Source organism: Phacochoerus africanus, chromosome 5 (genome assembly GCF_016906955.1).
Source record: "Phacochoerus africanus isolate WHEZ1 chromosome 5, ROS_Pafr_v1, whole genome shotgun sequence".
Classification (NCBI taxonomy): domain Eukaryota; kingdom Metazoa; phylum Chordata; class Mammalia; order Artiodactyla; family Suidae; genus Phacochoerus; species Phacochoerus africanus.
The window spans coordinates 112,663,586-112,689,107 of record NC_062548.1 but is presented as its reverse complement, the minus strand read 5'-3'; the positions used below and the strand labels follow the sequence as shown (position 1 = coordinate 112,689,107).

Here is a 25,522-nt window from a genome sequence, read left to right as displayed (position 1 = left end):
TAGCTCTATAATGTAGCATGAATTTGCTGCTCTTCTTTGATGTAGATCTGATAGTCCAGAGGTCAGGTAAACAGATGGACGCCCAACATATACAGAAAGCCCTTAAGAAGTCTAATGTTGGAGTTCCCGTCGTGGCGCAGTGGTTAACGAATCCGACTAGGAACCATGAGGTTGTGGGTTCGGTCCCTGCCCTTGCTCAGTGGGTTGACGATCCGGCGTTGCCATGAGCTGTGGTGTAGGTCGCAGACGCGGCTTGGGTCCCGAGTTGCTGTGGCTCTGGCACAGGCCGGTGGTTACAGCTCCGATTCGACCCCTAACCTGGGAACCTCCATATGCCGTGGGAGCGGCCCAAGAAATATAAAAAAAAAGACAAAAAAAAAAGTCTAATGTTTTAAATCCACTGGAAACCCCCCCCCCCAGACCCAATCACCTGGGGATTATTGTTAGCAGAAGATCACCCAGTGCCTCAGATGACAGAGCCAGCCCATCCCAACTGGATCTACCAGTTCTATTTTCTGTATTCTTGGAAGCTCAATCTATCCCCATTCCACTCCCCAGACAGTTAAAATTAAACCTATGCCTAAACCAATTTATAGATGTGGGTACAGATGTCTACGAACATATCGTTCCATCTTCAGATCTTGAAACCTAGACCATAAGCCTAAATGGGGTGACACTTGGCAAGTCCAAGGTCATTGAGGTTGGACACCCATGGAGGCAGTATTGCATGAAGGTAAGCACACAAACCCCAGAGTCAAATTGCTTAGGCCACCTCTCTGCTTGTGACAAAACTGCGGTCACAAGGAAAGAGAGCCGGTCGTCACAAGTCCGAGGCAATCAGTCTTTATGACTTTCCTTCCCTTTCTGCAGGCTGGCCATCCAAAGGAGAGATCTGCAGAAGAGAAGCCTCTGCAGATGAGAAGGTGATGGCGGGAGATGTGGTCCTGAAGGACTATAGGTGAGTTGAGTATGACTGGTCTCAGCCCAAGGCCACCCTTGGGCAGTATGTGGAGTCCTCGGTGAGGGCCGATGAGCCTCCAGCCTTCTCAGGAGTATAGACTCATCATCAGCCACTGAAATAAAGGGGAAGCAAATTCTGGTCTCCTCAGATCCATCCCCGGCATTCAGTTTAAGGTGCTCCATGTCTCAGTCACCAGGTCCTAGAGCCTGACACAGGACTTGGGGCCTCCTCCTCCTCACTCCCAGGAAGCCACAGAGACAGGACATTAATGGATGATTTAGCCAGAGGGACCACGCCATCTGGGAGTAAGTATAAATCAACCTGAAATATAATCAACCTTGACTTCTCACGGTGCCCGTGAATGATGATAGCCAAGATACAGCTGATTCCATATTCAATTCCCAATGCAATTTTCCCCCATGAATTCAATTTGGCCTCTTCAGAACAACACTGTGCAGGTACGTGGACTGACTGGGCAGCAGAAATCCACTAGAGCAGATTCTACATGTTCACATTTATGGGCCCATTTGTCGGACAGTTTTATGTGGGTGTGATGCGCAGTCCCTCTATCTCATACAGGGGAAATGACATAAAAATGGTGACACCGATGGCTGGTGAGGATGAAGATGATGTTGATGAAGTTATCAGGGGTGGCAGAGAAAACCCCAGAGTGACATTCTGACAAATTGGCTGCCACTCCCTGTAGACCTCCTTGGACGGCCTTGAGGATTTCCTCAAGGAACCAGGGGTGGTCAGAGCAGGAGAGGATCTTAGACACCACCTCGCCCAGCTGGCTCACTTCACCCATAGGGACGTGAGGCCCGGAGACGTAACGTGATTTGCTGACAGCCCCACATGTGGTAACAAGGAGGGCTAAGGCTTCGATCTGGCTCTCAATCCAGTTCTCCTTCCATGCTAGCACATGCTTTTAGGAGTCTGCTCAGGCAGTGGGCTGTCCTGGGTCAATGGCCACATTGATGTCCTGCTCTCTCAGCTCTGAGTCTGCTGCTGTGGAAGGATGACTTGGGATCAGAAGGTGACCCAGGGGAGGAGCTCCAAAGATTCCCACCATTGCCCCTCTCGCTGCATCCCACCTTCCCACTCAAATACGGGAGGGACTGAGGGTAGAACATACTGAGGGTCCCTATATCTCAGAAGGGTAGTCGATAAAATGGACATCTGAGGTCACAGAAGAAACCCCAGCTCTTCCTAGTCCCTCTCTAAGCAGCCCAAACAGAGGACGTGTTTTAGAAAGAAAGGGTGCATCGTTCAACTCCAGGGTCCAATGTCTGCGCAGCGAACACCACCTGGCACCCCACCTGCCTATAGCAGGTGCTCAACAAGTCCATGCAGCCTGAATGGTCAGGGAAGACCATCGGTGTCAGACTCAGCGTTGTTTTCTCCTCAGCCTATCACCTAGTTCATTCAACAAACACTTACTGTGTAGCAGTAGCTAGTCAACGCCTACTGTGTGCAGGGCTTTGTCAGAGATTCAGGAGGAGGGCACAGAGACAAGGCTAGAATCCCTGCCACATGGGAAAGGAGGTTTATTTACGGCCTGCACGTCTTACCTGATCTGATAGGACCTCCTCAGGCTCCTCTTGAGCTGGTTTCCATCCCTGCTACATTCCAGCCCGAAGCGCATATGCTGTTCCCTCCAGGGGGGGCCTTTCCTACTCTCTACTCTGCCTGGCTGGCTTTTTCTCATCTTGGAGGTGACAACTTCGAGGTTACCTCCTCCTGAAAGGTCTTTGTGGAAGGTTCTATCTAGACCAGTGCTCCTGTGATGGTCTGAGCTCATTGCTGGCCCAGGTCTCCACTCCTCTCTGTGTGCACGCCCTCTGCAAGTGACGATAAGGTTCCTCCCATGACAGAGAGGAGGTGGCCTTGGCCGTGTGGCTTGCCTTGGACAGGAGAATGAGTTGCGAGGCAACGTTTGCCAGATGGAGCCCTGGTGTCAGAGACCTTGTGTGTTTAAGCAGCTCCCCTGTGCTTCTACCATTGTGCTGAGAAGGGCAGGCCTGGCCAGAGCATCCTCAGGCAAGGGGCCCCAGCAAAGCTCAGCTGGCCCATCGCTGCGTGAGCCAGCTGAGAGCCGCGGACTGCCTGCCCCCTCCCCAACCCCGCCACGGGACTGCAGAGCTAAACAAGGACTGCTGTCACGCCGCACAGCATGATCACAGCTCTTGGGTACACAGAGTCGGCTTCCTGTCCCCTTCACAGGTGGCTGGCACCCAGCGGGGCCTGGAAACATTTGATGTGTGACTAAAAGAGTGCAATGAAGACAGTGCTGCCTCCTCAACACAGCGGAACAAAGGGCCCCCAGGACCCTCCTCCTTCATCAGACCCTGGACCCGCAGTGGCCACTGCTCCCGAAGATGACGCGTCAACCTCGTGGAGAAGGTCTTACCTCTGGCTTCCGGAGGTATATCCCTCTGCCATCTTGGGTCAAGTTTTGGAAGACATCTGTGAAAATGCAGCAGAAGGGAAGGCAGCTGACATGTGTGTGTGGGGTGTGTGTGTGTGTGTGTGTGTGTGTGTGTGTGTGAGAGAGAGAGAGAGCTGGAAACATTAGGGACCAGTTCCTCCCATAAATCCCCTCACCAGGGAAGCCAGTTTCGACCTCTGGGCAACCACATGTGGCCCACTTATTCTAAACAAGCCGCCTCCACCCTTAGCCCTGGAATAGGTAGGGCAGAAATTAGGTGCCGTAGATGCATCCAGGGTTCCCAGGCGCCTGGCCGCTGGAACTGAAGACAAGGGGGCAATCCACTCCCCCCCCAACCAGCTCACCCTCCATGTTCTCCACACGCAGCATCAAGTGGACAAAGCTGACGAAGTCCATCTGGAGGTCAGGGCCACCGTAGCGGATGAGCATCAGCTGGCTGATGTTGCCACTGAGCACGATTCCTGCATCGGACACAGCCTCCCACCATGGGTGCTGGGGACCTCGCACCCAGATCCCCTCCCACCTGAGGCTCCTAAACTGTTCCTGTGCTTCTGAGACCTGAATCCTAAGAGCATGGGATCTTTTTTTTTTTTTTTTTACAGGCTTCACTGTGAACTGTTTAATTACTTAGCATATTAATTTTATTTTATCTCCAGTCTCCATCCCCGTCCCCTAGGCAACCAGCATGAGGATCTTTCTATCAAGTGGGTTACTGTCCTTCAAGGCAGGAGACAGCCTGCTTAGTGGTCAAGGGCATCTGCTTTGGAGCCTGGGAGTCCTGGATTTAAGCCCCAGGTAAGTTGCTTAACTTCTCTGAGCTCCAATTTCTTCCTCTATAAGGTGGGGATTATAACAGGGTGTTGGCGAAGATTAAATGGAAGTGTGGATGTGCCAACCCTCAATAAATGTTAGCTGTGATTAGAGCGATCATTATAAATATTTTAGTTGTTTGCAGATCCTCATTTTGGGGCCTCTGTACCCGCCCCACAGCACCAGCTCCCCCCAATCCCCACCCCACCTCCACGCCTACCTGCCTCCCTCATGGCAGCTCGCAGCTGGGCCCAGTTCAGGGATCCTGACCGGTGAGTGTCTTGCTTATGGAAAACCTTCTGTAAAGAACCCACACAAAGGCTAAGGAAGCCAGGCATTTCCAGGCTCTGCCTAAGGGTCCCTCAGGCCCCAGTGTCAAGGCTGCCGGACTTTTTTTTTTTTTTTTTTTTGGTCTTTTTAAGGCCATACCTGCAGAATAGGGAAGTTCCCAGGCTAGGAGTCAAATCCAAACTGTAGCTGCCGGCCAATGCCACAACACAGAAACACCAGAACCAATCTGTGTCTGTGACCTACACCACAGCTCACAGCATCACTGGATCCTTAACCCATCGAGCAAGGCCAGGGATCGAACCCTCTTCTTCATGGATACTAGTCAGGTTCATTACTGCTGAGCCACAACAGGAATTCCAAGGCTGCAGGACTATTGAGCATGAGGCTCCACCTGCAGGTTGGCTACTGGGATAAGAGGTGGGGGGCGGTCATGCCAGGGTCCCACCCCTTCTCCCAGTCCCCCTTAATGCTTGTGAGAGGGGGTGGTCTTTCTATCCCAGGGGATGGACAGCCCAGGTATGGGTAAATGGGTTTAATCCAATCATATTATCCAAATTCTGAAGGGCTTCCAACTTTATGACTCAGGAGAATTGTGAGTAATGCTTGGAAAATAGGAGGGAACGGATTTATGAAGGACTCTAAATGCCATGCCTTGATCGGAAGGTCACGGGGAGTCTAAAAAAGCTTGTAGTAAGGAAGCAACATGATCAGCTGTGTGCTTTGGATGCTCAGAAGTCTATGGCAACAGGCCAGGAGAGAAAGGAGGAATCACTAAAAGGCCATTAGCTAAGTTGAGTAAGTGGTTGGGTAGAAAGGGCTGAAAGGGAGAGAAGTAACTTAGACAGCTTTGCAGAATTGCAATCTCTACTCCATCCCAGGGGAGGCAGTGTGAACACTTGTTCTTACCTGATAGAGCATCAGCTGTTTCCACAGGTGCCTGAATTCCTGGATACCCATGGTGCCAGATGCATTAAGCTGATGCAGGGTTAAGGTCACGGCCACCAGGGGAGTTTCACCCACACCTCTAGAGGCAGTGATGGGCCCTTCACAGAGCAGCGTGCAACCTGGGATGGCCCCATTCAACGTCACACATCCCCAGTTGGCCTCCCCCAGGCTGCTCAGTCCAGCCCACGGTTCCCTCGCCCTGGCCAGGAGAGGACAGAATGACCTGGAACACAGCAGCGCTGGGAGGAGAGGATGGCAGTGATGATGGTCATGGCAACAGCTACCATTTATGAGGCAGGGTATCCTGACATGGCCAACTGGATGCAATTTAAATAAAAATAGTAACTCTTTCATTGTTGGCAAAACCAACTTGTGGAAGGAGTCAGCAGGTGCAGGGTGGCTGAGGATGCCCGTTATATTTAGTCACTTTATGAAAAGCTAAAGGCTTAATGGTTGGCCTGTAGACCATGTTCAAGTACCCCTGCATCAGAGAGACTGGGTCAAAAATACCACCACATGCCACCTCTTTGAGCCCTGAGGGTGGGCCTGGTACTGAGCTATATATACTTCATGTCACCTGCTGGGTGGCATAGATATTAATTCCCCCTGTTATGGACAATGAAATGTGGGCTCAGCGAGTATGATCTTGTCCAAGTTCATATAGCTGATGACAAGGCCAGCATCTGTCCCAACAACTCCACACCTGTCTACCATCCCATGCTGTGCATGCCCTCTGCAAAGCTTCTGCAAACATTGTTTATCCTGGCAGTTCCCCTCACGCCATCCATTCTGTATGCCTCTCTGTAGCGTGGATTATTAAATTCAGATTACGCTGGCAATTTAGGAAGGCAGAGGGTTTGCTAGAAAAATCACAGGGTGGAGAACGAGAAAAGCTAAGTTCTCAGCACGTCACTGAATTTCCTGAGCTCTCATTTCCTGATCTATACATAGAGACAGTCACTGCCCCATCACTGGATGGAAAACTCAGGACCCTGAGGCTCTTGTAAAAGCTTCTTGTAACCCGGAGAGCTGTTATTAACCACCACCCTCATCCTCATTGTCAGGAAAAAAGCTTATTGTTATAGATAATAATATGGATCACTTACTCAATGACAGTTCTGTCCTAAGTCCCTTCCATGGGTTTTCTAATTTGCATTTGCAAACTAATCCAATAAAATAGGTTTTAATATCACGGTAAGTCAGAGGGCTGGGATTCAACCCCAGGCAGCCCGGCTTAAGGGCAAAGCTCTCAAACAGCAGAATCCATCCTCCCCCAAACCTAAAAAGATACATCCAGTAGGGCCAGGATCCCCTGGCAGGCTTCGAGGCTGAAGAGAGGTTGTTTGCTCCCAAGGCCTGTAAGGAAAAGAAAGATTTTGTGTGGGGCTGGGCTGGGGACTGCATGGCCCTTTTCTGAACGAGGAGAGGCAGTGCTGCCCAGGCCTGTCAAAAAAGGTTCCCAAGACCACTGTTCACGCTGGGGGTGGGAAGAGCCGTGGAGACAGAGAGAGAAGGATTCCTTCCCCCAAGGAACACAGTACAACCCTGCAGAGAACATTCTGGTTTTGCTTAGACAGTGAGTTAGACAAACATGGCCCTTTGTGCTGGGGCGGGGCGGGGGGGGGGGGCATGGGGAGGCGTGGAGGACCACAGAGTCATGAACTTCCCAGTCTGAAAACGCAACTTGTTCAAGCTCCCACCCACACTGGGAGACATCCTCAGCCATCCTGATGGATGGCCTGTCTGTTACGGGAGCTCAGCTTTTCACATGGATGGTTGGTGCCAAGTTAGAAATTCCAAAGGAAACTCCTGTAAAATTTGCTCACCAGTCCTTGTTCCGCCTTCAGAAAAGCATAAACAGGTTCTTGTCCCCTCTTGAACTTCTCCCCTCCACTCTAAACATCTAAACATTTCTCCAACTGTTCCCCGATGCTTTGGTTTCTCAACCCACACCTCCCTCTTCTACACACCATGCTTTGCCAGCATCTCTCTGAAATGTGGCACCAAGACTGGGGTGCCCTCCCACAGATGCAACTGCATGACACAGAGTACAGGGGTCTGTCACTTCCAAAATTTTCAGTCTGCACTCCCAAATTAGCTTCCCAGGGAGATGTTTGGCAGAGACAGTTTTGAGTTCAAATACATTTGAAATACTTGCTATCTACAGATCCTTCTTCCCACTACTGAGAACCTCAGCCCATAATAAGTGCAGAGCAGCCAACATTGCAATTTTGTTTAACGCAGAATTTCCCAAGCACAATTGACCACAGGACCTAACCCCTTTTATGTCATTGAACACTTACTAAAACCTTGGGTTTCTAATATTTCTTGGAACACAATTTCAAAAGCACATATCTGAATGTCTCCATTCAAGACCGCCTGAACTGGATGAGCTTATTTAGGCAGAAACTTGAAACCATTAGCACATGTGAAGCTGGAGGTCAACTAAATTAACCAGATATCTTTCCAATGGACTGCTGCAACGAGGAGGTCTCTTCTGTAAGGAACTTGGGAAACCAATTTTTAAAAAATAATCAACTGGCAGTTTTAAATTATCATCCTGACTACATTTCATCTTTTGGGCTTGGGCACAGCTTGTGGTGAACATTCTGAATTTCAATTCCGTTGTCTATCACATGCATTGTTCCTCCCAGCTCCGTGGCATCTGCAGACCCGATAAGCTTGCATGCCATGTCTTTTTCCAAGCCACTGATAAGTGTTGAGAAAGTGAAGGGGAACCAGGGGCAGAAGACAGAGACTTACACCTTCATATCTAAAAGTATCAACTCCAATCCATAACATAGAATTATCCCTCTGGTTTCATATTTATAAACTCTTGGGTTGGATGATAACACTTGTGAATCATATTGCTACTTCCCAACTCACATTTTCATCATTTATGATGGGAAACTTTACCAGATATTTTGCCAAAGTCTAAGGTAGATCAACCAGAAACCCTCTCAGGGGAATAAACAAAAGTAATCTGTCCTTCCATTCTTTCAAAGTCACTTTGCACACTTGTGATGAAGGCCTTTAAAACCATGGAAGTGCGATAGCCATCTCTTCCAGATAATTTCCCCAGAATGTGTTTTTTCAGGAGGGGTGAGGAGGGGGACACCTCTCATATTCTACAATTTCTAGAGTCTTCCCTTCTGGCTCTTTTATGATACCCAAGTTTGGCTTTGAAAAACTGTCTGGAAATTATATAATTTCTGAGTCTGTGTGGGTTTGAAGCCTTGGCTTCATATAAAGGAGAAGCAAAGCACATATTTCAGGTAGCAAATACCCTTTCACTGTTTGGTTTACTTTTTCTCATTTTGAGGTTCATTCTTTTCCCCGGGGAAATCAGGTTCTTCTCACTCAAGATATACATATAAAATAGTTCACATGAGCTGTAAGCTTCACTGATAATTTATCCCAGGCTCCCCACAAAGGCATCCACGCTAGCCACTTGCAGTTCTCTTATGTGATGGGCACCCTCCTATGAGATTTTTGTAGGTTGATCAATTTAAATGAGCTCATCAGAGAGCTCCCTGGTCAGCTAGTCAATATTTCATATTTATCAGATTGAGGAAATGAGTGCCTTTCTTCTACATGCACTTTATACGCCAAGAAAGAAACACTCAGCTATTCTTCTCAAACGAGCCAACAAGCAGAAATCTTCATTTTCACTGCCATATATCTTTGCACACCTGACTAAGCAAAAAAAAAAAAAAAAAAAAAGTTGCTTTCCAAGCTGCAAGAGTCCCCATTGTGGCTCAGTGGTAACGAACCCAACTAGTATCCATAAGGATGCATAAACTCCTCTCCTTCTTTGTCAGACCACATGACCCAGCCTGGTGTAAGACACAGCGCCCAGGGGAGGGGGGGACCCATGGGCAGGCATTCACATGTGCCACCAGGAGAAAGGGAAACATCCAGAGTTCAGAAGAGTTTTGTCTCCTGAGTCTTATAGGATGACTCTGAAATACCCACCTGACCAGGGCATGCGGTTCAGGATCTTCTGCAGTTGGATCGCATTTATTTCCGGATACTGGAGCGGAAACAGAGAGGCAGGAGAAAATCATCATTACTGAGGCTCGTGAGATGCAGAGAGGCCCCAGCTAACAGGGGCCAGGAAAGGCCTCTCCCACATCCGCTCAGCACGGCTTATGCACCATTTCTGGACAGAATTAGTGACACCATTATCTGGCTCATAAGGATTGTAATTAGACATATATTTAAACCCAGGATTTCCTAGAACTTCTACAATAGTCTAACTGGGTGCCAAGTTCAGAGCACCCCAGCAGAGACAGACTCTCTTTTCTCTTTTCTTTCTCCTTTTTTATTTTCAGGGCTGCACCTGCTGCATATGGAAGTTCTCAGGTTAGGGGTCGAATTGGAGCTGCAGTTGCCAGCCTACACCGCGGCCACAGCCACAGTAACGCTGGCTCTGAGCCACATCTGCAACCTACACTACAGCTTGGAGCAATGCCGGATCCTTAACTCAGCAAGTGAGGCCAGGGATCAAACCTGCATCCTCATGGGTACTAGTTGGGTTCTTAACCTGCTAAGCCACAATGAGAACTCCAGGGCAGGACCCTTAAGAGGGAGACTAATAGAAATGATTCTCAAACTGGCTTCTATTGACATGCTTCAAAAGTTCAGCAATTGGCTTCATTTTGAGTCTTAATAAAACATCCTTAGCCAAGAGTCAGATTTCAATTTTAGAGCTCAAAAGAAACTCTGTACATGAATATTTAACTTTAAAATATATTCATGACAAAAATAAATAAATAAATAAAATATATTCATGAACTATAAGTACCATCAATTTGACCTTATAAAATGGGTATGTTATCTGTTCATATTTATCTGTTTTATATGCTTTAGGATTCTCTATGAGATTTCATTTGATAAAAGGACTACTGAAGAAAATGTCTGGAAAACCTTGTTACGGCGGAACACTTTCATAGACAATGTATGTAAGATTCTCATGACAACATCTAGCAAAATACCAGTGATGAAAATGAGAAGATGGGAGTGCAGGCAGTGTGTGAATTAAACTAACACATGGGGTTCCTGTTCCTCCAGTTTTAATGACATCACTCAGATGCCAGACCCAGATTTCTTGCTCCGTTCCTAAATAGATTCAGTGTCTGCATGTTGGGGATGATGGGATGGCCACCAGAGCCCTTCACTCACACACTGACCTCCTGCTGTGCTCAGATCTGGGTCAGCCCAAAGCAAGAACTCAAAGGGACCAGGTGTATAGCCGTCTTCCTCCCCAACGCCCTCTTACCAGTCTCATGTCCCTCAGGTGACCCCCCCCACGGGGTCTCTCTCCCTGGGGCTCCCTCCCCCAGACTCCCAGGGCTCATCTTTGTCACTCTCCACCCCCTACTCCCAACACTGATTCTCACCTCTGCCATATTGCATTTTCTCAGGGATTAAACGTTAAACTTGTTTCTCCTACAATGAATCGGTGTAGCTTCCAAGGACAGATAGACATTTTACAGGAGCCTTGTGGAAACAATGGCTCTACTCATTTGTCTAAAGACTCTAGGGCTTTAAAAGAAAGTGGCAGTTAGGGGACGAGGGGGCCTTAAATCCCAATTTATACCCAGAGTCAGGCAGACGCAAACCCACCCTCCCTGGAACTGCGTGCTCCACCGTAGCCGCATCTCCTCGCTCCCCACTCTGGTCAACTTACCTTTTCAAAGACTTTGGTGAAGAATTCATCCTGCCCTTCATTTGGGTCTACAATTTCCTATAGGAGCAAACACAGAAAAACGTGGTCATTCCCCAGGATGAATGGACTCTCGTGCACACACTAACAGCTCGGGGCTCCCGGGCCTCTGAAATCTCTGAGTTGCACCTTGAGCGCTGTCTTAAATTTTCTACTGCAGCATTCATACACATCCCTCGTTTCTCCAATCCTCCCCGGCTTTGGGGGAGTAGCAAACTGTGAAAAGGGCAGAAGAGACATCAGGCAGAGAGAAACAGAAGAACATGGAGAGTGCAAGTCACACACCCAGGGCTCTGAGCCTTCAAGGCCAAGGACCTGACGATAAGGGTAGCTCTCTTGGGGCAAAAACAGCAGGACCTGGGTGCTCTGGGGGTACAGTAGATAACGTAGTTATGCGTGCCACAGAGTAGGCTCTGTGGGATATCTGTGGACCTTCTCCCCGACCCCTGAACAAACTCATCACCCTGGCTTTGCAAATTGGCCCTGTCCTGTGGAATTCCACCTGATAACTCACCTTAGAGAAGACAACACTCGAACTGCTGCCAATTTCACTGAGGGGGAGAAAGACAGACTTACTTCCTTGGGGGTCGTTGTGGGAATCTTTTGACAAATGTACCCCCTCCCCATGCCCTTTCCTCCCCCACCCTCATCTAATGACTCTTGCTTATATGTTAAGACTCAGCTCCAGGAGTTCCCATCATGGCTCAGTGGAAACGAATCTGACTAGCATCCATGAGGACACAGGTTCGAGCCCTGGCCTCGCTCAATGGGTTAAGGATCCGCCGTTTCTGTGAGCTAGGGTGTAGGTCACAGACACAACTCAGATCTGGCATCGCTGTGGCTGTGGTGTAGGCCAGTGGCTACAGCTCCAATTCGACCCCTAGCCTGGGAACCTCCATACGCTGTGGGTACAGCTCTAAAAAGACAAGAAAAAAAAAAAAAGAGAGAGAGAGAGAGACTCAGGTCCAATCACTTGTGATGGAACACGATGGAGGATAATGTGAGAAAAAGAATGTGTGTATAGATATAGATATAGATATATAGATATAGATATAGTTGGGTCACTTTGCTGTACAGCAGAAATTGACAGAACATTGTAAATCAACTATAATAATTATAATAAGACTCAGCCATCTGACAAGGCCATGAGGCCTGGGATCAAGTCAAACTACCTACACCCAAAACATGAAGGAAAAAGAACTGGATTCTAAGCACTGGGGGGCTGTCATGTCAAAATAATCACAGACAAAATACAGGCCTACCGCCCTTCCCTGTGCTTCACTTTATTCATATTTTAAAAACTGAAGGTTTGTCGAAGTTCCTATCATGGTACAACAGAAAAGAACCTAGTATCCATGGGTCCAATCCCTGGCCTCGCTCAGTGGGTTGGGGATCTAGCATTGCTGTGAGCTGTGGTGTAGGTCACCAGACATGGCTCAGATCCGGCGTTGCTGTGGCTGTGGTATAAACTGGCAACTGGAGCTCTGATTTGACCTCTAGCCTGGGAACTTCCATGTGCCGCTAGTGCAGCCCTAAAAAAAGCAAAAAACAAAAACAAAAAACTGAAGGTTTGTGAACTCTGCATCAAGCAAGTCTATCAGCACCGTTTTTCCAACATTTGCTCACTTTGTGTCTCTCTGTGGTAATTCTTGCAATATTTCAAACTTTTTTCGTATTATATTTGTTTTGCTAATCTGCCATCAGTGATGTTACTATAAAAAAAAGATGCTAATTCGCTGAAGGCGCCAATGGTGGTGAGTGTTTTTTAGTTAAGGGAGACACATTGGTGTTTTAGATGTAATAGACTACAATAGAGTGTCAACATAATTCTTTTTTTTTTTTCCCTCTTTTTTTTAGGGCTGCGCTGGCAGCATATGGAAGATCCCAGGCTAGGGCCTGAATCAGAGCTGCCGCTGCCAGCCTACACCACAGCCACAGCAATGCCAGATCCAAGCCACATCTGCGACCTACACCACAGCTCATGGCGATGCCAGATCCTTAACGCACTAAGCGAGGCCAGGGATGGAACCCGAGTTTTCATGGATCCTAGTTGGGTTCGTTACTGCTGACCCACCACAGGAACTCCTAAACGTAATTCTTACATGCACTGCAAAACCAACACATTTCTGCGACTCGCTTTAACACCGTGTTTGCACCATTGCCGTGGTCTGGAACGAAACCTGCGCTATCCCCCAGGCAGGCCTGTAATAAGTTTGGCTGGGATGTGTGCACATGGATTTGTCTGACCCGGATGGTTGATGACATCCTCTCTCAACTGAACCACGGCTGTGCATCTCTTAGGAATCACCGCCTCCCTGAAGCCACCCCTGCTTCCCCCAGGACCATGGAAGTTTAGCTCAGATGCTCCTCCCTGCTGTTCTTCTCACACCCTGTGCAGATGCAGGCTTGCCCTGGGCACAGTATAACAAGAATTCATTTCCACTGCACCCCCACGGGAACTCCCTGCTGTAGTTTCTTCTCTGCTTAGCAAAGTATTCATTCGTGAGGAGGAGAGGGGGGAGGAGGAAGCCTGTCTCCACACGCAGAGAGCAGCCCTGCTCTCCCGCTCACCCTGTCTCTCTCCTGTGTCAGCCACAGGGACCCCCCGTCCCCTGCCACCTCCACCTCCCCCTCCTCCCATCCCCTGGCCCCTGGGGACCCCAGCCTCTGGGAGAAGGCTAGGTCTTACTAAAAGACGTGACTCCTGGAGAAGACTCTGAGGACGAACTCGGACTCCTGGCGGGGCTCAGACGTGCAGGGCACGATGAGGTACGTGCCTGGCTCCAGCCACAGCTCCCGACTCACTTCCTTCTCTGTGAGAAACGTCTCAGGCCAATTCAGGGGAGCATTTTCCCAGAAGAATTCAGGGGGCAGCCTCCTCTGGTTGTCATAGCTCTGGGGGAAGGGGGTGGGCAGAGGGCAGCAGTTGAGGGGATCATGCAGAGCTTGCGGCCAGGAGCTGGGACTAAGGGGGCCTCCGACTTGCCAAATCCAACTTTCCCCAATGGAGCGTGAGAGGAAGGGTGAGGAGTGGAGAGAAACCACCAGAACACGTGCAGAGAGGGCACCTTTGGTGGAACCCCACCTGAGACTGAATAGATACATCAGTTGATTTGACTTTGCATTAAAAAGTCAGGAGTTCCCATCATGGCTCAGCGGGTAACGAATGCAGCTAGCATCCATAAGGATGCAGGTTCGATCCCTGGCCTTGCTCAGTGGGTTAAGGATCCGGTGTTGCCTGAGTTGTGATGGAGGTCACAGATGTGGCTTGGATCCCACGTGGCTGTGGCTGTGGCACAGGTCAGCGGCTAGAGCTCCAATTCAACCCCTAGCCCGGGAACATCCATATGCCACGGAGGTGGCCCTAAAAGAGACAAAAAGGCAAAAAAAAAAAGTCACATACAGAATGAGATGGCGTAGCATGTGTCTGCACTTTCCATGTTCCCGTTGAGGGACTGAGGCTCAGGCAAGTCAGGCCATCCTGACTCTGGTCTCAGCCAGGATTGGGATTCAGGGCAGCCAAGCTCTAAGGCCCATGTTCTTTATCTTTCCCGACACTGCCTCCGTGTATGTGATACAATCTCAGGGTTGCCTACGGCGTGCTTATGGCCACAGATGCAGAGCAGCCACCCCCTTCCTTACCTCTTGGTAGCTCCATGCAGGTCACCTGGACATGCCACACCATCTCAATGAAAACAGCCTCATCCAAGGGGAGGAGGACTGGCCAAGGGCTCGGTACAGGACTGGCCAAGGGCTCGGTACAGCCTCATCCAAGGGGAGGAGGACTGGCCAAGGGCTCGGTACAGCCAAATAGAGCCCGGGCTGGTGTTTTGTCTTTTTATTTTATTTTATTTTTCCCACTGGTCCTATTTTTCTCTTTTGCCTCCTCTCCCCTTTGCTCTCAGGCAGGGCTGTGGGGGGAGGGGAAGGTCCCTGCTGGGGTGCATACAGCTGTTGATAAAGATATTACCCACCCCATAAAGACATTCTGCAGATTCCACCCAGGGCTGGGGAAACAAAAGATAGCTCCTGATGATACATGCTTGCTTGCTTGCTTTTTTTTTTTTTTTTTGCTTTGCTTTTTAGGGCTAGCATTCAAATTGGAGCTACAGCTGCTGGCCTACACCAGTCACAGCAATGCCAGATCGGAGCCACGTCTGCGACCTACACCACAACTCACAGCAACGTTGGATCCTTAACCCACTGAGCGAGGCCAGGGATCAAACCTGTATCCTCTTAGATACTAGTCGGGTTCATTTCTGCTGCACCACAACAGGAACTCCCATGCTTTCTTCATTGACACAGTGAGAACTAGAGAATCATTTCATTACTGTCTTTGCCCTGGCTGCCAGGAATCTCAGAATTAAATTTTATAATCAGCCGTAGTTGCTGTTCCAGGTTTAGTGTTCCTGGTAAAATCAACTGCTTTCCTACCCCTTGCCCATTTATAACTTTTTTTCTCGCCTTTTGAATTCTGTAACTGGTTCATAGTTTTGTTATGTTTATACTTTTTATTAAGTTGACCCAAATTCTACTAGGAATAGGCATGATAGAAATTACTTTTTCTTTTTAAATTAATAAGCAATTTCAGTAATGCCCAGTGTTCCCTCAAGAGGAAAAACAAAACCAACCCAAGATACCTAATGCAAAATGGTTTCTTTACAAAAATTCTTTTGCTTGATTCAGTGCAATCTGAGAAAATTAAGTTTTTCACTCCTCTTTTCTTTGGGACACAAAATAATAGCTGTCACCCTTCAAAGGCTGGAATGTTCAGGCCTTTTTTGGGGGGGGGCTGCACCTGTGGCATATGGCAGTTCCCAGGCAAGGGGTCAAATTGAAGCTGTAGCTGCTGGCCTATGCCACAGCCACAGCCACAGCAACACCAGATCTGAGCTGCATCTGTGACCCACACCACAGCTCATGGCAACGCTGGATCTTTAAACCACTGAGCAGGGTCAGGGATCAAACCTGCATCTTCATGGATACTAGGCAGGTTCTTAACCTACTGAGCAGCAACAGGAACTCCAGCTCAGACCTTCTTAACAGACCCCTCCAGGCTGCCAGTGCAGCTGAAAGCCAGAGCTGTTTTTGTCCTCTGCCTGTGTTTCTGTTTCATTTTCCCAAGCCTTTGTCCCTTGTCCCCTTAGGAGGTGGGCTGCATGGGCTCCTGCTGTCCCATCTGTTATAGATCTATTTTGTAACATAAAATTCATAACTCAGGCAAGGTTGTGATTCATCATTCTTCCTAGGCTGTTACAGTCCTCGATATTAGCTGTAGGTATTTATGTAGGGATTTAATAAATTCTAAAATGTATTGGTTCTGCATCAGGCACAGTCCTCCCTATGGAGGCATAAGGACTTTGGGGGGTCCTTGGATGAAAAAGAACAGCAGATGCTCTCTACCGGCACGCACACAGGCAGTCGGCATTACCGTCAGCCCTTCCCACAGCTCCTGACGTAAGGCTGCTGCAGTGCCAGTGAACCCGGACACAGGGGACATTGCTCCCAACCAGGGCCAGCCAGTCAAGTGTGGAACTCACCTGGTTCATCTGAAAAACAAAAAGAGAGGCTGTATTAGCAATGAACGCAGCAGCTCTTTCACCAGCACAAACGCTAACGGAGGCTGATATTTAAGAAGACTCTAGCCAGAGGTCCATTTCCCTTCCACAAGACTTACTGTTCTAGTCAGCGACATTTTCATCCATCATCAGAAATTCTGGAAGAGGGGGAGGGAAGGCAAGCCTGGATTTTTGGGTGGGGTGGAGGAGAGCAGAATTGATCGTACCAACTGGGCGCCAGGCACGATGGGAGGCATTCGACTCCACTTTTGCATAAATATCATTGTTCCCATTGTACAGATGGAGAAACTGATGTACAAATGCAAGGAGGTGGCTTGTCCTAGATCACACGTTCCCAAGGGACACAGCCAGGATTTGCACGCATGGCAGACAGAGAAGGATGTGAGTAGACGGGCACGGAGGGTAAAGAGGACAGGAACCAGGAGAAAAGGATCAGAGCTCATGAGAAGCCCACCTACCCTGAAGAGGTAGAAGCCAATGGCGAGGTAAGGCTTCCGGTTCCGGTGCCTGTGCCGGGGCTTCTGGAGCAGGGATACAAGCACACTGCAGGGCATATGCAGCCTCCTGCCCTCTTGGGGCCTCCAGACAGACAGCAGGAACTGTGGGTTCTTCCAAAACATGTCTGGGGCAGAACACAGCAAGGCAAGACAGGATCCCCTAGCATCCCATGCGGCCAACCCCAGAGAGGAGCGCAGATCCAGGGCACTGCCCAGGGATTCCCAGCCAAAGTCCCCCTGACGGAACCAGGGTCTCTCCCGCCTCAGCTCTGTCCCCTCCCAACCACCTCCTCCACTGCAGGTTCTTCGACGGACACACAGACCGAGAGTTACTCTCCATTGTAACTCTCTCACCCAGTGCACTGCCTGGCACAGACTTTGTGCCCCTGGCTCAGCGGCTGTGTTAATTGGCTATACTGTAGTCCCCAGGGAGGTGCCTTTTAACACTAACCAAGTCTTAGCTTCTGGGCAGCTTCAGTCTTTGGGGGTACACTGTGGGGGAGAGGAAGCCAGAGCTAAGGCCACCCTGGGCCCTGCTGAGATCACAGCCCCAGGTCTTTTTTCCCAAAGAGATGGTTCAGTACCTCCTTGGTAGAAAAGGGACACAGGCCCCAAACCTCTCCATCTCCACCAAACCACTCATCTCCTGTACCTGATGACCTGGAAATCCTTGACTTTGTTTCTCTACCAAACTCTAGGTAAGGAGGGCCTGATATTTATCATATAAAAGCTATTTCCATCCTGCCTATTATAGGGTAGTTACATCAGCATATCAATGGCCTTGTCCTAAATCCACAGAAAGATGTAACCCCTCCTTCTACTATGCATGTGCACCTGTGGCCTCCTGGTGCTCACTAGGAAAGGGAACCTTCTGGAAAGATGCAACCCCAAGAGGTAGGCAGCTTGACTGAGAATTCTATGCCTTTGTGTAAATTAAGACAAAGACACCTCGGTGGACACAGCCCAGGGCCAGAGCATGCAGCTCGGCCAGTAGAGCCTCCTCACCCTCAGCCATGCGCCCTGGGCTCTGTCCGCAGCCACCACCACTGCCTGGAGAAGCTGCCACTTTAGATCCAAGAGGTCCTGGCTCCTGTGCACACACTTACCTCGAGGTGACCTCATCTGGCCACCGGCTGTGGTCCCTTTCTCCCATCTCCCCTCCAGCATGGTGTACAACCAGGTCTGGCCCCCCTCCTGACTCAGCAGGCCTGGGCTCAGTTTACAGATGACTAGAAGTGTGAAATGTGTTTTAAAGTCCCGCAGTGTCATCCTGTGCAGAGAAAGAAGGAACAATGCAGAGAGGAAGGAGATGACACTTAATCATCAGGACCAGAACAGGGGCTGCAATTAAGCACTGAGCATCCCAGCCCTTTCTTGGACCCAGGGCCTCATCCTCCATGCCCTTGGGCAGAGCTGAGCTGGCTTTGGACCCATGAGAGTGGGGCTTGCTGGACCAGCGTGAGGGTCCATCGTGGGAGGTGCTGCTACTGAGAAACCCCACCCTGCAAGGCTGCCTGTTGGGAATGTTCTCGTTCCACTGACGGCAGTGATAAAGCGGAACTGAGGCATTTGTATCTAGTCAGTTGATCTACAAATGTTCAATAAGAATTGTGCATGTCAGTTCCTAATCATTGATGGATAAAAATCTTTGCTTCTGCAGGCTAACCTTGTGACCGGAGGCATGCTGTCTTAGCAGCTGAGGCTCAGTTTACTATCTGTAACACAGAAATAGGGGCAGGTGCAAGGCTCTTAAGTTCAGTGACCACTTCAAGAGGGAGAGGGCCCAGTCGTCTGAAAAGGATGGGTAGGGAGAGAAGAGGGGCCTAAGGGGCAGTGTGGAAATTCATAAAAAGGGTGAACAGCAGAGGGGAAGGGAGAACAGGTAGGTCTCAGGTCAGACACCGAGAAGCAGAATCAGCTCAGGGCATCTGGCGAAGGCTTATAAAAAGGGGTGTGAAGCTTTAAGCAGGTAGAAGTAGTAGCTTTGCTCTTAAGGGCACAGGTGTGGTGGCTCATAGTTTGGTATGAGCTCAGTGGGCTCACGAAACAGAGTGGAAGCCATGCCCACGCTCAGTTTTGTGAGTCCTCTGAGCTCCATGCCAGGGGTCACCACTCCCATCACAGAAACCTTGGCTGTTTGATTGCCCTGCTAGCTTGTGAGCCCCTAAAGGATCTTGTTGATATTGGTATAAGAGATGCCTGGCTGTCATGAGGCACCCCATAAATATTCGCTGGATGGATATCTTAACATAAGCCAGGGCACCTGTCCCAAGTCCCTGAGTCAAATACCAGAATTCGCCATCATTCTCTTTTCTTAGCAGCAGAATCCTCTCCTTGGGGCTCAGTAGTTCCCATGTACTTGAGCTGAAACAGAAAAACAATGTTTTCTTGGGGAAGGAAAGGATTGTGAAGGGCATGCAAGAAATTCCGCAGTAAATGCTCTATAGTGTTATTTATTCTCATTTTCCTACTGCTTGCAGGGGACTAAATCTTACATCCTTTATTAGAAAAGCAACATGTGACATTAATTCCTCACTTACTCTGAGCCAAGCTGAGGGTTAGGCTCTTGACATTGAATTTCATTGAAGGCTAATGACAACTTTACAAAGTAGGAATTTCCCTGCCATATCAGAGATTAGGAAACTGAGGTTGAAAGAGATTAGGTTACTTGTTTGCTTTTTTTTTTTTTAGGGCCGCACCTGTAACACATGAAAGTTCCCAGGCTAGGGGTTGAATTGGAGCTGCAGCTGCTGGCTACTCCACAGCCACAGCAACACCAGATCCGAGCCGCGTCTGTGACCTACACCACAGCTCATGGCAATGCAGGATCCTTACCCCACTGAGTGAGGCCAGGAATTGAACCCATGTCCTCATGCATATTGGTCAGGTTTGTTACCACTAAGCCAGGAACTCCTAGGTCACTTGTTTGAAGTCACAGGGTATTAAACGTCAGAGCTAGCTCTGGAACCTATGCTGCTGTTGCTTTTTTCTCACAGCCCATCATTTTAAATCTCTGTTTCTGGCCATAAAGGAGTAACGCTTTCTCGTATCACTTCCCCACTATAAACAGCTAAAAATGGAACACAATATAAGAAACAACAGTTGTCGGACACTAGACAGCAGGCAGCATAGAACTGTGACCACAAGAAGAGGGAAGCAAATAAAATGAGCCCTAACATGGCCTAGAACTCTGTCTGAAACGAATTCCCTGGTAGGGAAGTGGACCCCAAAAGAACCCAGCAGTCCTGCCAAGTGGAAGAAATAGTCAGAAGGTCAGGGAAGACAAGACAGCTAGAATTTGCTGTGTAAACGGCCTGGACTGGCGGGTACACGGAGAAGGAGTGCCAGAGAATGTCATAATGGTTAGTCACACATGACTAAATGTCATTTAGTCTTTGGCTGAAATAAAATCTGTGCATATAAAATATAAAGTGAAACCCCGCAACACTGGACTCTACACAGAACAAGTCCCAGAGCAGATGCCAGGTATTTGAATTCCCACCTGCCAGAGTCAAAAGGCCTTACTGTATACATAGGGCCTTTAGTAGAGCCCAAAGGCTCTGTACCTTGGTAATGGGGTAAAATTATCCCCAAAATGAAGTTTTTTCTAGATCTGTCCTAAAAGAAAACTTCGAAGTATCAAAATAATCCCTAAGCAACTAAATGTACAATATCCAGCAGCCAATAAAAAAAAATTACTAGCCATATGAAGAAGCGGAAAAAATAATCCATGACCAGGAAGAAAAACAGACCTAGAAATAAAAGAGATGTGATGGGCTTATTAGATAAGGGCATTAAAACACCTGTTGTAAATATGCTCTACATTCTCAAGGATATAAAGGGAAGTATGGACATGATGAAGAGAAAAGTGGATGATATTCTCAAATGGTATCTCTAGAGTTTAAAAATATAATATGTAAAGAGGAAACTACTCTGGATGAGACTAAAAGCAGATCAGAATAAAGCCCATCATTTTATTTGATCCATAACACACGTCTGGCTCAAAGAAATTAAGACATTTGCCTAGAATCATACAACTAATGTCATCTTTCTCAAAGGCAAGAACTTGTTCTCTTAAACAAACCACTACCAACCACATTATGATGCTATATTTATGTAACACTTTAAAATTTATATAAATATCTGGATGCCATTTTTCCACATAGACCCAGTCCCTTTGACAATTCTCTTTATTAATGGATAATAAAGAGAAGCCAGAACATTCTATCAGGAGTAAAATGCCACTTATTTTTCCGAGCCATCATTGTTTTCATCTATAAAAATGATGAAGTGATCATGCATATGTGAAAATGTTTAGGGTTCTCTAAAGTGTTATATGGAGTGAAGAATTATAAGTCTTCATCGCCGGAGGGAGAAGGACTATAACACTTGGTCTGTTTTTGTCTGTAGCTTATGAAGCCCACATCCCTCTAGGGTCGACTCTAAGCAGAAACACTCTAAAGGTAGGCAGCTGATCAGAATGCCCAGAGGTCATTAAGTGGAACTAGAATGTAGAGACCGACCCAGATCTGTCTGTACCTCTGACTCAACAAGCCCAAGAGTGCACTGACTGGAAAGAATGCTGGACTAGTTGCCAAAGACTTGGCTTGAGTCATGCTGTGAGACCTTAAGGAATGCACTGAATCTAAACATCAGTGTCTTCATCAGCAAGTGGGAATAAACCTACCTACCTTAAAACAGCATTGTTTGGAGGATTAGACAAGATTACACAAATTCAAAACGTTAGCACAATGCCGGCAAGCTTGCCATAAACATTAGCTTCAATGATTATAATGAATAAAAAGGATCTATATATTTAAACATCTCAAAAATGTGAGGAAAAAAATATATTTATACACACATATATGAATCACTTTGCTGTACACCTGAAACAAACACAACAATGTAAATCAACTCTACGTTAATAAAAATTAATAATTGTCAACGTGAGCGATTGACCTTCACCGTCTGAAAGCTTTTCTGATTCAGCCTGAGACCAAACTTACGTATCTGAATTTGTGTACCAATGGCACCCTCCTTTGCAGGCTTCACATACTCCGTCCTCACCCCTCCCAGCTAGTCCCAGAAGTTCACCTGTCACTCCAGTCACCTTTCCACTCCACCTTCCCCCAGGGGTTCCTCAGCTTGACTAGATACTCAGGTCCATGTTTGGAGGTCACCTGCATAAAACGAGAACCAGTTGGGGCAGCTGGGCTGAGTGCCAGCTGCAAATGTTGCAGATATCTGGGCAAGATTCATGCCTGCAGATGAGACCTTGAAATGAAAGATCAAAGGCCCTTGGTGTTGGGAGAGGAGAAAATGATTCTGCTGCTTACTAGCTGTGATACCTAGGGCAAGTTAGTTACCGCTCTGCATCTATTTCCTGATCTATAAATTCTGCTCATAGTCACTCTACTGCCATGAGTTGAATGGATGCTTCCCTCCAAACATATGTTTACCTAGAAGCTGTCAGTGTGATTCTATTTGTAAAAAGGGTCTCTGCAGATACATTAAGCTTGAGCTGGAATCACCCTGGATTCAGGTGGGTGCTTACAAAAGAAGAGAAAGGGAGAGACACAGAGCAGAAGGGTGTGTGAAGATGGAGGCAAAGACCAGAGCTATGCATTCCAAGCTAGAGAATACTGGCAGCCACCTTGAGCCAGAATGCGCAAGGATTCTCCCCTAGAGCCACTGGAGGGAGTATGGCATTAAAGACACCTTGATTTCAGACTTCTAGCCTTTAAAAACAAAACAAAACAAAACAAAAAAAACCTCTGAACAAAGATTCTTTTTTCTTGCCTTGTCTCAATTTGTAGCAATTTGCTATACCAGCCCTAGGACACTAATACATCTACTTATAGGACTGTTGTGAAGACTAAGTGAGTTAATAACATCAATAAAGCATTTAGGACAGTATTTATCACATAGCAAGGGTTAAATTTTGCTAAATAACTTGGTGAATAAATATAAAATTATAAATATCTTAAAATATAAATTTTGTTAACTAAATCTGAAAATAAATTAAAAGTTCGTGGCACACTCACAAACTTGATCCATGCAGATCTAGGAGGAAGAAGAAGTCAGGTGTGAATGGAGTTGAAAAAATCTGAAGCAGAGGTAAAGGGACTTGGAGGACTTTGGGGAAGTCGCACTCTCTAAAGAATAGCAGGTTCTTTAAAATTCAACCTGTCAGAGTTCCTGCTGTGGCTCAGCAGGTTAAGAACCCGACATAGTGTCTGTAAGGATGCAGGTCTGATCCCTGGCCTCACTCAATGGGTTAAGGATCCAGCGTTGCCACAGCCACAGATGTGGCCCAGATCCCACATTGCTGTAGGGTAGGCCAGCAGCTGCAGCTTCCATTTGAGCTCTAGCCTGGGAACTTCCATATGCTGCAGGTATGGCTGTAAAAAGAAAAAATAAATTCAACCTGTCGATTCCTTATTTCCATACTTTGTTCCTTCATCCCCCTCCATCGGAAATGCCCTTGCATCCTCGCACAAATCTACCCATCCTTCAGTGGCCAACTCAATGTCGCCTCCTCTATTAAGTCTCTTCTGCTTTCCTCCAGCCCAAACACGTAAATGTCTTCTCTCCTACCTCTAAACCCCTAAAGCCATTCATCATTGCTTTCTTCTTTCAGTTTCTCCTTTGCTTCCCTATCAATTTATATGGTTTGTCTCCATACTTGACTGTAAGCTCTTGGTAGGCAGGGTCCCTGGCTGCTTCATCTTTCTCCCAATGCTTAGTAGAACTCAAAAGATGGATAGCAATGGAAGGAAACTGGGAGGCTTCTGAAAGGAGCACTTGGGAAAGAAGCAAGAATCTGGAGGGAAAACCCAGAGAGAAAACTATCACTGGCAGCCCAGGCAAAGTGAAGCTCAAAGAAGGGATGTGGGGTACAGCAGGGCTAGATGGCTGATTGGCTGGGGCCGCCCCAGGGTAAGAGGCTGGAAGGTGCAGTGGGCAGGCCAAAGGCTGGACCCACCACTTCACCCCAGAAAAAAGGCACAGAGGTCCGGGGAGCCCACCACCTGCTTTGGCAGGTTCACTGGAGAATTCAGGCCTTAGACTGGGCTCAGATGCTAACATTCACCAAGGTGGAGGAAGGCCTTGGTGAGAAGCCCCCCAGGGAAGAGGGGAGAGGGTGAAGGGAGACAGAGGGGCCTGGCTCCACCCACCTTCCTGATGCCTGTCAGAGTGTAGGCATGGCCGTCCACCAGCCCATTCTCCAGCACCCTCTCCTTCTGCAGAGACAGAGAGCTTTTGTCAGTCTTCTGCTGTGTCCAGCTTGTTAGGAGTCCAGGGGGACACATTTGGCCGGAGCCCAGGGTTTATGGGGAGGGAGGGGTGGGAGAGACCCATGCTGTTTGCTTACAGTTTTCAAAGCCCTTGAGCACCCACAATCTCCTTTGAGCCTTTCAAGGAGTCAGGATGCCACCCTGTAGTGATTATCATCACCCCACTTTCCAGAGGGCAACTCAGACTCAGAGCCACTAAGTCAGGTGAGGTGACATGATGGTGGGTAGCGGAGGCGGGGCTGAACTGAGGGCTTCCTACTCTAGTTCTGGGTTCTTGTGCCTCCATGAAATTAGTGGAGACTAGCGGTGCTGGTCAGTTGCCTTGCCTGTGGCTGACACTTGAGGATGGTTAGATCCCTTCTGCACAACATCTATATTCTACTGTGCTCTCGCCTGCCCCAGGGACTCAGCTGTGCTCTTATGGTTTGAACATCAGGACTCTGGGCTTTGGGAGTTGGTGGAATCTGGGGGCCCCCACCCGGGGCCAGGGGAGGAGGCCATCCTGCCAGGAAACAGCCCCGTCTCACCCCTGCGTGGGTCTGGCAGCCAATCAGGGCCCTGCTGTAGATGGCTCGGGTTAGAATGTCCCAGAGGTTGCAAGGGGCTTCCACAAGGTTGATGGTCATTGTCACCCCTCCGGTGAAGTCCACAAGGGCTTCAGATACCTGTCCGCGCTGTAAGTCTTCATAGGAGCCAGAGAGCCTACCCAGGGAAGGAATCAGTGTGGGATAAGGCAAGGGTGGGATGGTCCAAACACGCCGCATGACCCCCCTACTTGGTTATGCCTGGGTCACGTATCTGCTCTTCCTTCCTTCCATCCCAGGGACAAAAAAGAAAATACATACGCGGAGTTTCTATCCCTGTTCAGCAACTCCATCCATTAGGGAAAGGCAAGATTCTGGAACGCTGGTGCCAGTGGGGTACCCTTTACACAGGAGACCCTGGATGGGTCAGTTCTAGATTT

General features: G+C 48.3%; 1 protein-coding gene across 1 annotated transcript in view; it reads right to left on the bottom strand.

Annotated features, from left to right (window-relative positions):
- Positions 1 to 414: 414 nt before the first annotated feature.
- The window catches only part of CAPN14 (calpain 14), a 29,786-nt gene continuing 4,678 nt past the window's right edge, over positions 415 to 25,522 (bottom strand). Inside the window, exons 5-21 of the mRNA XM_047779228.1 lie at positions 25,086 to 25,260; positions 24,439 to 24,504; positions 22,355 to 22,440; positions 19,550 to 19,624; positions 18,367 to 18,530; positions 17,222 to 17,385; positions 16,725 to 16,733; positions 13,874 to 14,079; positions 11,699 to 11,735; positions 11,149 to 11,205; positions 9,432 to 9,489; positions 6,748 to 6,812; positions 5,418 to 5,486; positions 4,441 to 4,519; positions 3,755 to 3,871; positions 3,372 to 3,427; positions 415 to 1,073 (exon numbers count right to left, since the gene is read on the bottom strand). Of these exons, the coding sequence (XP_047635184.1) occupies positions 1,047 to 1,073; positions 3,372 to 3,427; positions 3,755 to 3,871; positions 4,441 to 4,519; positions 5,418 to 5,486; positions 6,748 to 6,812; positions 9,432 to 9,489; positions 11,149 to 11,205; positions 11,699 to 11,735; positions 13,874 to 14,079; positions 16,725 to 16,733; positions 17,222 to 17,385; positions 18,367 to 18,530; positions 19,550 to 19,624; positions 22,355 to 22,440; positions 24,439 to 24,504; positions 25,086 to 25,260 (1,510 nt within the window). The 3' untranslated portion in view covers positions 415 to 1,046. The remainder of the gene's footprint in view (positions 1,074 to 3,371; positions 3,428 to 3,754; positions 3,872 to 4,440; positions 4,520 to 5,417; positions 5,487 to 6,747; positions 6,813 to 9,431; positions 9,490 to 11,148; positions 11,206 to 11,698; positions 11,736 to 13,873; positions 14,080 to 16,724; positions 16,734 to 17,221; positions 17,386 to 18,366; positions 18,531 to 19,549; positions 19,625 to 22,354; positions 22,441 to 24,438; positions 24,505 to 25,085; positions 25,261 to 25,522) is intronic.